The sequence below is a fragment of the Phoca vitulina genome, unplaced genomic scaffold, assembly GCF_004348235.1.
Source record: "Phoca vitulina isolate PV1807 unplaced genomic scaffold, GSC_HSeal_1.0 scaffold33, whole genome shotgun sequence".
Lineage (NCBI taxonomy): Eukaryota > Metazoa > Chordata > Mammalia > Carnivora > Phocidae > Phoca > Phoca vitulina.
The window spans coordinates 16,834,433-16,847,286 of NW_022589736.1; the positions used below are offsets into that span (position 1 = coordinate 16,834,433).

General features: G+C 38.3%; 1 protein-coding gene across 3 annotated transcripts in view; it reads right to left on the minus strand.

Moving 5' to 3' along the window:
- Positions 1 to 12,854, minus strand: part of ITGA8 (integrin subunit alpha 8) — a 179,470-nt gene that overhangs the window by 144,275 nt on the left and 22,341 nt on the right. For all 3 annotated transcript variants that reach the window (XM_032425577.1, XM_032425579.1, XM_032425578.1), the window contains 2 exons: positions 5,245 to 5,345; positions 1,839 to 1,962 (listed from right to left, as the gene is read on the minus strand). In XM_032425577.1, coding sequence (XP_032281468.1) covers positions 1,839 to 1,962; positions 5,245 to 5,345 — 225 coding nt within the window. The remainder of the gene's footprint in view (positions 1 to 1,838; positions 1,963 to 5,244; positions 5,346 to 12,854) is intronic.

Sequence of the window (12,854 nt, forward strand, 5' to 3'; positions counted from 1 at the left end):
AGCCATTTAAAATAAAACCTTAATTTCACAGATTATTCATTCAGCTGACATTTGTCATGATGTGAGGAAGTGGCTAATTAATTTCAATATTTTTAAACAAAGTCATAATCTTCTCTTTGCCAGAATCCTCCCCCAAAACCATCTGAGTTAGCTGTTTCACTTTGATCTTCAGATTAAATCTCAGTGGCTTCTTTATTAACCCTCTGATATCACTGATCCATTCTTTATCTTCATTGTTTCATTTCTGATATGTGTTTATTACCTTGCCATAATTAATCCTTTTTTTTTTAAAGATTTTATTTATTTATTTGACAGAGAGAGACACAGTGAGAGAGGGAACACAAGCAGGGGGAGTGGGAGAGGGAGAAGCAGGCTTCCCGCCGAGCAGGGAGCCCGATGTGGGGCTCGATCCCAGGACCCTGCGAATCATGACCTGAGACAAAGGCAGATGCTTAACAATGGAGCCACCCAGGCGCCCTGCCAAAATTAATCTTGAATCTAAAGAAATATTCACACAAAATGGTGAAATTTTACTTACAGTTTTGGAAATCTAATTTGGGATTGGGTTGTTAAAAAGTCAATTTCCTGAAACCAGTTACCAGAATGTTCTTTCTAATGACATTTCTTTCCTCAGTGTGATTTTGCAAACTAGCAGGAATATGAATGAAAATCCATTGGTTGCTTTCTGACAAATCCCAATGACTGACACGACAAGTAGAAAACTGGAAGAATTCACAAAAAGACTGAGTAGATCAACCAGTTGGAAATGAAAGCTGTCCCGGGGTGCCTGGGTGGCTCAGTCGTTAAGCAGCTGCCTTCGGCTCAGGTCATGATCCCAGGGTCCTGGGATCGAGCCCTGCATCAGGCTCCCTGCTCCACAGGAATCCTGCTTCTCCCTCTCCCACACCCCCTGCTTGTGTTCCCTCTCTTGCTGTGTCTCTCTCTGTCAAATAAATAAAATCTTAAAAAAAAAAAAAAAAAAAGGAAATACTGTCCCAAGTCCGGGAGTGTTCCACCAAGAAGTGATTAAACAGCTGTGCCCCAAAAATGGCACTCGCAGGCTTGCTTTCGAGGATGCTTTGCTGGAAGCTCCCTAGAATGGCCAGATGAGACTTACACTCTAAGTGTACAGAGTCTTTTTTAAAAAATGGAGATTAAACACCTAAAGGAGAGAAATGTGCCATGCAGATAACTGGAGCACACGACTGCCAAAGAAAGCAACAGTTGTCAAGAACACAGGTTGCGGGGCGCCTGGGGGACTCAGTCGGTTAAGCATCCAACTCTTGATTTCGGCTCAGGTCATGATCTCAAAGCTGTGAGATCAAGCCCCATGTTGGGCTCTGTGCTGGGTGTGGAGCCTGCTTAAGATTCTCTCTCTCCCTCTCCCTCCGCCCCTCCCTCCCACTCATGCTCTCTCTCTAAAAAACAAAACAAAACACCAAACGCAGGCTGGACAGAAAGCTTACGTCAGAGTGTCCCCAGTTCCAAGCACAGTAGCTAGCTAAGACCACTCCTGCCATTAAAAAGTGAAATGGGTGGTCAGCATTCTTCAGATCACGGCGTGAGTTTTGAAGAGCAACTGAGAGTTTAAGGCCTAACATAAGGAACCAGGCAATTCTCCTGCAAAATATCTAAAAGAAATTTTCTACAACATGGAAGAGGATCAACAGAATTCTGTGCCTTGGCCGCCATGTCACAGCAAGGCGTCCCGAAAGGCTGTCCGTAACCTTCACCCCTGTCTCTTTTTCCTTATTAACGGTGTTCTGACATTGCCTGCACCATCTACCACAGAAAGGCTCTCGAGCTAAATTACAGTTTCAAGGAATAAAATCACTTACTGTTCCGACAGGGAGAGTACTCTGCGTACGCACTGAAATTCTGGATCGCTACATAGCAAGTGCCAACTGGGTCCTTTTCTGGTGTTGGTTTAAGAGTTCTCCAGTGATACAGAGAGGCACAGGCCTGTGACACAAGAAGGACAATCAACATTTTCTTGACGTAGTTTCCTCATACCATGATAGGATATAGCTTGTTGACTAAGGTACCTACATTCGTGTTAAACTATGTTAAATTAGGGAGTGAATCAATCTGCTTCCAGCATGCTGGTAAGTACCTCAGTAGTCAGAGTTAATGAAACTTCCAAAGCCAGTTTTTTTTTTTTTTTAACATTAATGCACCACAGAATCAGAACAAATTAAACATATAGAAAGGAATGAGATTTTCCCCTACAGGATTTTAAGTTAAATAAGTGTCAAAAGTGATTGTTTCCTAATTGAGGGTTGCTGGAGTGGTGGGGGGTGGGAGGGATGGGGGGCTGGGTGATGGACATTGGGGAGGGTATGTGCTATGGTGAGTGCTGTGAATTGTGTAAGACTGATGAATCACAGACCTGTACCTCTGAAACAAATAATACATTATATGTTAAAAAAAAAAAAAAAGAAGAAGATAGCAGGAAGGGAAAAATGAAGGGGGGGAAATCGGAGGGGGAGACGAACCATGAGAGACTATGGACTCTGAGAAACAAACTGGGGGTTTTAGAGGGGAGGGGGGTGGGGGGATGGGTTAGCCCGGGGGTGGGTATTAAAGAGGGCACGTTCTGCATGGAGCACTGGGTGTTATACGCAAACAATGAATCATGGAACACTACATCAAAAACTAATGATGTAATGTGTGGTGGTTAACATAACATGAAAAAAAAAAGTGATTGTTTCCTAACGGCAAAGAACTCACATCTTCTTTTCTTTTTTAAAAATATTGGACTTACCTAGAATCAAATGATCATTGAAGCAGTGAATAAATCAGTGTGATGTCTTAAAATGAGGACTAGTTACTTTCTTTGTCTAGTTGTTATATTAAGAAGTTATTTTCAAATCAAAGGATGCAGACAAATTTGTAAACCTCTGTTTTGCGGATATCCCTGGTTTGTCACTGACGGTATGTCTTACAACTTTTTAAACAATGACTTTCATTTGGACACCCTTCCCACAATGTTCTTGACTTTGTTTTTCATTTAATGGTTTTTATTCACAACAAAACAAAAATTAATTTAAACAACAGTAAGAAAACATGATGCTTGCGTAAAATACTCTGGTCACTTCTCCAGAAGCTTGGATTCAAACAAAAGCACGGTATTTGCAAGGGTATCAAATATGAAAGAGAATATATGAAATCCTCTTAAGTAAATTAAACAATATTAATTTTGTTACAAAGGAGAGAGGCAATGAAATAAATGTCTAGAAAACATAGGCATCTTTTTGACTTGTTTTGCTAGCTTGAATCCTCCATGAGTGTGTTTTACCTGATTATTCAAGTGCTCATTATTCTCAGGACACATAATTGCAGATTCCTAGAATACGGAACCACTAGCCTACCTCCTAGTTTGATGGTATCACTCTTAAAACAATGCCAAGAAAATGAAGGCAGACACTGTTTTTTAAAGTCCTTTCATGATTCCAAGTGTGTCCTTCATAATCAGTGCCCTGTGTAACTACTTTTAGTAAAAATAACTTATAGTCTCAAGTAAGAAGAGTGTTTCCACTACTTGAGTTTTTTGGTATTGTGAGGTCTTGGCCAATACCTAAAAACTGCGAATCTCATCCACGTCCCTATCTTAGGGCCCTCTTGGTAAACTGACAAGTTATATAGTTAATATGTTTAACATAAAGTTCCCACGGTGAAAAGCAGGAGTCTGGGCAGTGCAGACATTCACCCGTGCCACCGGTAGTCTGCCAAATGACCTCACCTGCTGGATCCCCACGGCACACTTAAATGCCAGGAAACTTTTTCCCAGTACTTGCCTGCTGTCAGCTCTAGAAAGTTACCCTTTTTATATCCGCTCAGTTTCACACTGATGTGAAACATACTGATGAGATGAATTTGGCCTGTGACCCAAACTTAAAACATATATACATGACACCTGGCTATTCAAAAGAATACTTCAGCATTTTGAAGTTCTGATAATTATCACATAGGGTAGAATTTATTTCCTTACCCTCCTAAGTTTCAGTGCTCAAAGGAAAAAATTAACTTGAAATATACTTAATATTATCTTATTTCCTTTCACATAATTTTGAAAATGCAAGCATGCCCCCAAATTAACCATTTTTATTATGAATATGGCATATGATTTCATTTTCAGTGATCCTGAAGGCTTCTACAAGTGTTGAATAACTTGTATAATTTATCTGTAAATTACAGATAAATTTTCAAGACTTAAAAATATCAATATAGTAGCCAAAAGATTTTTTTAACCCCAAATAGTTATTAGATGGAAGTAGCTAGCTTTCCAAAGAAATTCACATATCATACACCACTAAAGGATAAAAAGGTTTTTTACCAATTCTGGAATGTGAAAACCATATTAGTGCAAGTACAATCCTATAGAGACCATACTGTAAATTCTGGATTTGTAACTGGAGAGGGCTATCTGTATTTTATACATTACCTGTTTATGTCAAAATCTCCTTGGGGGGTTAACCACAGACCAAATAAAGCAAGGCATTTCCTTTAGATACTTATTCTTATTAAATTATAATTCAGGCAGCTTTAAACAAATCCTAAAAGCAAAGTTATTGCTTTGTTGTTGTAAGGAAATCAAAGCCAATGGTTTAAAAAATTCTCCCAACAAAAAAAATATTTCCAGATCAGCCTAATACAGTCATTTATTTCTCAATAATTTAGACATATATCATTACTTGAAACAATAAGAGAATAGAATTATAAAGTCATAGCATTTTAAAGCTGAATGATATCTACTTGGGAGTGAGATTTTTTGCTTTAAAAAGCATTAATGTATTCAGAGAACCACATAGTTAGTAGTTATATTTTTAAAGGAAAATTTCCTTTAGCTTTAAAAATGATCAATGATGCCACAGTAGATAAACTTTTAAAGAATCCAAATGGCAGTCCTATTTCTCTGGTCAATTTGTAATCAGCCCTTTAAATCAATCTTAAGCAATAAAATATTTACCTCCTTAATATTTAGCTTTTATTTTTCTATCTTCCTTAGTTGTTTTGAAATATTCAAAAATATCTCACTGATGTGGAAAACAAGCTTTATCTCCTTTAACTTTAAACACTAGAATAGATTCTTTAATTTTAAGCACCAAGTTTATTTTTAGAACGCTGATAAATTTATCATTAAAAATCTGGCATGTCCTTACATGAAAGTATTTTTATAAATATGAGCTTTAAAACATTTCAGAATACATATTATTCCAAAGCATCCCCATGATTCATACTCACCACAACTTCCCCTTTGTGAGCTTTCACTGTTGCTCCAAACCACTGATTGGATTTAAATTCTATAGGTTCCTTGGTTCCATTAACTCTGATCTTTCTGTTGTCTGACAAGGAGGACATGGAATTGTTAATAATTTGTAAAATGTGGCAGCCAGATATAACGCGAAAAATGAACGTGTCCATTAAAAATACTTGAAAAACAATTTTCATACATGGAGGGGGAGGTTCTAATCAAGATTTTTCATTTAGAAAAATACCAAACAAAAATGCATATTTGAACATGACATTTCATAACTTACAAGAAGCAATTTTTTTTACAACTTGTTTTCAGAGATAACTGTATTATAAACTTGATGTGGACTCTGCTAGTCTTGAATCTACACGTTTGTCATTGATTTATAAAAGATCGAAGACCAGATACTTATAACTGCCCTAAGGAATTCCAAATCTTTTCCAATAGGGAAACACACAGGAATCTCCCTGATCAGAGAAGCACGAGTTTCTTGGCATGAGTTAGCAGGAATGATTGTGAAGGACTCCAAGGTCTTGGCTTTTAACTGAGTAACATGTTTCTACACAGCCACAGAAAATAACACCTCAACGCAGTTTTATATACACTTTGCAGATGTCAGAATGAGGGGGGCCATCTGGGTAGAAACTCAACCCAATTATAGCACACTTCAGGTCTTAATAAAAAGCAGATATCTTTTCTTTCACTCTTGATTCCCAGTCAACGTATTTCCCACATGGTTCTAACCACATGGTTCTAACCGCATGGTTCTAACTGGAGCTTCGTCAGTAATAGCTAATGAATTTCAAAAGACATTTGTACCAAGGCATTTTATTTGTATGTGTTTCCTTTGGTATGCATTTCATTTTTCTTCCTTGACTCTATAATAAATGCATTACAAAATGAACTTCTAACTCCTATTAAGTGAGGCCAAAATATACATGTAATTAACATTAAATTGGGTTTACATATGATTACAGACTTTTACAAACTATATATACTCAATCTTAATCTAAAATTTACATTTTACATGTTAGTAGAAAATCATGAATTTCCTTCTTAAAAACCTTATGCTTTTGTTGTTTCTGAGCTTTTTTTTTTTAAAACAAGTTCTGTAAATCCTTACCAGAAATGCACACAACTAGCAAAGAACTAGAGCATCTTACAGATTATAGCATACACTTGAAAATATAAACATTTCTATTTATATATAGGCACTTTGGAAGATTGTAGAACTCAGAGACAAAGAATCTTATCACCATTAATTGAGTGACTGGGGACAATTCTTTTAATCTTTGGAGTTTTGATTTCTTCTATCAAATGAGGCTAAGAATACCTTCCCCCTTTCCTCTTTCACAGGTGATCAAAGTCATAACGATCACATGAGATAAACGAAACTGAAAGTGCTTTCTTTATAAGCTGAGAAGCTGTACACTACAGAAATCATGTAGCCATATAGTTGAAAGTCCAAACCCTTTACAAATATCTCTTACTTAGAAACCTGGAAACTCAACCTAAGTCCAAGAATTGGGAAGGACCACACACACACACACACACACACACGTTATTTATTATTGGTGATTTTTGGTACTCAGCAATGAAATTAGTAACACCTCTCAAGATTGTCGATGTGGCTTTGCTTGATTACAGGAAGAAAGTACAACACAGTGGCTTTGAAATTTCCAATCTGCTAAAAAGCCATGAAAAGACCAGCACCTCCAAAATTTCAAATATCCTTAAAGGAGATCCCTCCCAGGTTCCTGGGAGGAAGGAGATGGATTCTGGGAAAAAACAGAAGCCACTTACAAATTGACCTTGTTTTGCTAGAGAAAATGATGTGACTTGGCCTTTGTGACTCCTGAGACATCTTTTCTGCTGTTCTGAGGTTGAACTGTGTAGTAACTGGATTAAAAGTGTCAACTATGAGGGGCGCCTGGGTGGCTCAGATGGTTAAGCGTCTGCTTTCGGCTCAGGTCATGATCCCAGGGTCCTGGGATCGAGCCCCACATCGGGCTCCTGGCTCAGCGAGGAGCCTGCTTCTCCCTCTGTCTTTCTCCCTGCTCATGCTTTCTCTCTCTCTCTCTCTTTATCTCTGTGTCTCAAATGAATAAATAAAATCTTAAAAAAAAAAGTGTCAACTATGGGTTATTTCCCAGCAACGAATTTCTTCTGGACCAAGAATACAAATGAATGGACTTCACTAATTCCACACACATTCCAAGGATTACAAGAGAGACTTCCACTGTCCTTGGTTTCTATTTACAGAGATGAACTTCGATCTCAATGTGTCATCCATTCCATGATCTTTGAAGTGGACAAACCACCTTTTCAAAATTCTGCTTTATTATTTCAATAAGTTCTCTGACTTTAAATCTAATATCATAATTGCATAAAATTTCAAATGAGCGAAATATGCTTGGGCTTGACTATGGAAATGAACTTTCCCAATTTCCCACCTTCCTTTTCTGAACAAGATTCTTTCATGCCAAATACCCCAGCACAAGGCTCCGTGCTATCTGTCGCACACTGGTGCTCAAGAAACCTCCCATGCAAGGACAATGTGTTTGATTTGATTTGATCTGATCTTTACTGACAACAACCCCCAGGTAATATCTGTAAATACTCAGCACAGTTTCTGTCCTACTGAGCCCACCTCTCTATGGCAGAGGGCTGAAAACCTGGAATGTACATTTCCTAGATATTCTTACAAGTAAGACTCTGGTTGAATGAGAGGATCATGAGAGGTCTGAAAAGAGAAGACGGAGAAGCCATTACGTTCTGGAGGCAGTTGCGGGCATGCGTGCACATCAGCGGTGACAGATGTGATGTTCTTCATGCCACTCTCAAGCATCCCTTGATAATAACTCCTTTTTGGTGCATCAGGCAACAGAGATCAAGTCCTGAACTTCCATATTTTTTCATCTGCAGATAGTGACCTTCCTGACCTTCACAGCCCCAGTCTTTCCAATGGCCAGGTGAGCCTCTCTGGCTCTGTATGCAATTGCTTCTGAGTTGTAATACTCAAAGTGGTTTTGGTTTTCCTGACCAAATTCCCACTGATGCACTGATGATATGGGGCATTGCAATCAGGATAGAGAAATGTGTATGTATAGCAGAAGAAGGACACTGGTTACCCTAAGTGCATTGTCAACCCCAGAGAACTCTTGGAAGGGCCAGTGGTTCTGGGAGATGGTGGAGACCGTTAGTCACCTAAGCAATTCTCTCCTTGGCATATCACCAATTATGGAGAAAATAGAGCCATAAGCTAGGGAAAAGTTTTAAAGTGACTGCATATGATTTAAATCTTTCTAAGCAGCAAAAGACTATTAAAAATTAGGAAATAAATGAAAATCCAGGTGAAACTTTTTTAAAGGGAAGGATCAATATATTTAATATATAAAAAATTCCCGAATCAAGAAAAGACTAACATTGTACAGGAGAAAGTTCTAAGGACTTGAATAGGCATTGCAGAGTGAAGAAGAAATTAAATAGCCTGTAAATTCATGGACAGGTCCTGAGCCTCAAGTTAAAACAATAATGGCTTAACACTTGTCACCTACCAGTTTGGCAAAAAATATTAATATTCACTCTGTTTGCAAGATGATAACTCAACATGGTATTTTGGAAGGGCCATTTGGCAACATATATCAAAGTTTTAAATGTAAATTTTTTAAAGGTTTATTTATTTTAGAAAGGGAGAGAGAGAGAGAGAGAGTACGAGTGGGAGGGGCAGAGGAAGAGGGCGAGAGAATCTCAAGCTGACTCCAGGCTGACCACAGAGCTCCACACGGGGCTCGATCTCATGACCTTCAGAGCAGGACCTGAGCTGAAACCAAGAGTCGGATACACCACCGAGGTGCCCCTAATGTACATTTATTTATTTATTTTTTATTTATTTTTTAATTTAATTTAATTTTATTATGTTATGTTAGTCACCATACAATACATCGTTAGTTTTTGATGTAGAGATCCATGATTCATTGTTTTCGTATAACACCCAGTGCTCCATGCAGTACGTGCCCTCCTTAATACCCATCACCAGGCTAACCCATCCCCCCACCCCCCTCCCCTCTAGAACCCTCAGTTTGTTTCTCGGAGTCCATAGTCTCTCATGGTTTGTCTCCCCCTCCGATTCCCCCCCTTCATTTTTCCCTTCCTTCTCCTAAAGTCCTCCATGCTATTCCTTATGTTCCACAAATAAGTGAAACCATATGATAATTGACTTTCTCTGCTTGACTTATTTCACTTAGCATAATCTCCTCCAGTCCCATCCATGGTGATGAAAAGTTGGGTATTCATCCTTTCTGATGGCTGAGTAATATTCCATTGTATATATGGACCACATGTTCTTTATCCATTCATCTGTTGAAGGGCATCTCGGCTCTTTCTACAGTTTGGCTACTGTGGACATTGCTGCCATGAACATTGGGGTGCATATGGCCCTTCTTTTCACTACATCTGTGTCTTTGGGGTAAATACCCAGTAGTGCAATTGCTGGGTCATAGGGTAACTCTATTTTTAATTTTCTGAGGAACCTCCACACTGTTTTCCAAAGTGGCTGTAGCAACTTGCATTCCCACCAACAGTGTAACAGCGTTCCCCTTTCTCCACAACCTCTCCAACATTTGTTGTTTCTTGCCTTGTCAAATTTTGCCATTCTAACTGGTGCAAGGTGGTATCTCAATGTGGTTTTGATTTGAATCTCCCTGATGGCTAATGATGATGAACATTTTTTCATGTGTCTGTTAGCCATTTGTATGTCTTCTTTGGAGAAGTGTCTGTTCATGTCTTCTGCCCATTCTTTGACTTGATTATTTGTTTTTTGGGTGTTGAGTTTGAGAAGTTCTTTATAGATCTTGGAAATCAGCGCTTTGTCTGTGGTGTAATTTGCAAATATCTTCTCCCATTCTGTGGGTTGCCTCTTTGTTTTGTTGACGGTTTCCTTTGCTGTGCAGAAGCTTTTTATCTTGATGAAGTCCCAAAAGTTCATTTTTGCTTTTGTTTCATTAGCCTTTGGAGATGTATCTTGAAAGAAGTTGCTGTGGCTGATGTCAAAGAGGTTACTGCCCATATTCTCCTCTAGGATTTTGATGGATTCCTGTCTCACATTGAGGTCTTTCATCCATTTTGAGTTTACCTTTGTGTATGGTGTTAGAGAATGGTCGAGTTTCATTCTTCTGTATATAGCTGTCCAGTTTTCCCAGCACCATTTATTGAAGAGACTCTTTTCCGTTGCATATTTTTTCCTGCTTTTTTGAAGATTATTTGACCATAGAGTTGAGGGTCCATATCTGGGCTCTCTATTCTGTTCCATTGTTCTATATGTCTGTTTTTGTGCTAGTACCATGCTGTCTTGGTGATCACAGCTTTGTAATATAGCTTGAAATCAGGCAATGTGATGCCCCAGCTTTGTTTTTCAACATTTCCTTGGTGATTCGGGGTCTTTTCTGATTCCATACAAATTTTAGGATTGTTTGTTCCAGCTCTTTGAAAAATGTCATTGGCATTTTGATCGGGATGGCATTGAAGGTATAGATTGCTCTGGGTAGCATAGACATTTTAACAATGTTTATTCTTCCGATCCATGAGCATAGAATGTTTTTCCATCTTTTTGTGTCTTCTTCAATTTCTTTCATGAGTGTTCTATAGTTTCTAGAGTATAGATCCTTTACCTCTTTGGGTTAGGTTCATTCTGAGGTATCTTATGGTTTTTGCTGCTATTGTAAATGGAATAGTTTCTCTAATTTCTCTTTCTACAGTTGCGTTGTTAGTGTATAAGAAAGCAACTGATTTCTGTGCATTGATTTTGTATCCTGCCACATTACTGGATTGCTGTATGAGTTCTAGTAATTTGGGGGTGGAGTTTTTTGGGTTTTCCACATAAAGTATCATGTCATCTGTGAAGAGAGAGAGCTTGACTTCTTCTTTGCCAATTTGAATATCTTTTATTCCTTTTTGTTGTCTGATGCTGATGCTAGAATTTCTAGTGCTATGTTGAACAAGAGTGGTGACAGTGGGCATCCTTGTCGTGTTCCTGATCTTAAGGGAAAGGCGCTCATCTTTTCCCCTTTGAAGATGATATTCACTGTGGGTTTTTCATAGATGGATTTTATGAATTTGAGGAACGTTCCCTCTATCCCTATACTCTGAAGAGTTTTAATCAGGAAAGGATGCTGTATTTTGTCAAATGCTTTTTCTGCATCAATTGAGAGGACCATATGGTTCTTCTCTCTCCTCTTATTAATGTGTTCTATCACAAAGATTGATTTGCAAATGTTGAACCACGCTTGCATCCCGGGGATAAATCCCACTTGGTCGTGGTGGATGATCATTTTAATGTATTGTTGGATCCTATTAGCTAGGATTTTGTTGAGAATTTTGGAATCCATACTCATCAGGGATATCAGTCTGAAATTCTCCTTTTTGATGGGGTCTTTGCCTGGTTTGGGGATTAAGGTAATGCTGGCCTCATAGAATGAGTCTGGAAGCTTTCCTTCTGTTTCTATTTTTGAAACAGCTTCAGGAGAATACGTATTATTTCTTCTTTGAATGTTTGGTAGAATTCCCCAGGGAATCCATCAGGCCCTGGACTCTTGTTTTTTGGGAGGTTTTTGATCACTGCTTCAATCTCGTTACTGGTCATTGCCCTATTTATGTTGTCAATTTCTTCCTGTTTCAGTCTTGGCAGTTTATAGGTTTCCAGGAAGGCATCCATTTCATCCAGGTTGCTCAGCTTATTGGCATATAGTTGTTGATAATAATTTCTAATAGTTGTTTCTATTTCCTTGGTGTTAGCTGTGGTCTCTCCCCTTTCATTCATAATTTTATTAATTTGGGTCCTTTCTCTTTTCTTTTGGGTAAGTCTGGCCAGTGGTTTATTGATCTTATTAATTCTTTCAAAGAACCAGCTTCTAGTTTCGTTGATCTGATCTACTGTGTTTCTGGTTTTCAATTCATTGATCTCTGCTATAATCTTAATTATTTCTCTTCTAATGTGTGGCTTAGGCATCATTTGTTGCCTTTTCTCTAGTTCTTTAAGGTGTAGAGTTAGATGGTGATTTCAGGATTTTTCTATTTTTTTGAATGAGGCTTAGATGGCTATGTATTTCCCCCTTAGGACTGCCTTTGCAGTATCCCATAGGTTTTGGACCGATGTGTTTTCATTCTCATTGGTTTCCATGAATTGTTTTAGTTCTTCTTTGATATCCTGGTTGACCCAAACATTCTTGAGCACAGTGGTCTTTAGCTTCCAAGTGTTTGAATTTCTTCCAAATTTTTTCTTGTGATTGAGTTCCAGTTTTAAAGTATTAATGTCTGAGAATGTGCAGGGAATAATGTCAATCTTTTGGTATCAGTTGAGACCTGATTTGTGACCCAGTATGTGGTCTATTCTGGAGAAACTTCTGTGTGCACTTGAGAAGAATGAGTATTCTGTTGTTTTAGGGTGGAACGTTCTGTATGTATCTATGAGGTCCATCTGGTCCAGTGTGTCATTCAAAGCTCTTGTTTTTTTGTTGATTTTCTGCTTAGATGATCTGTCTATTGCTGAGAGTGGAGTACTGAGGTCTCCTACAATTAACGTATTATTAATATGACTCTTTAT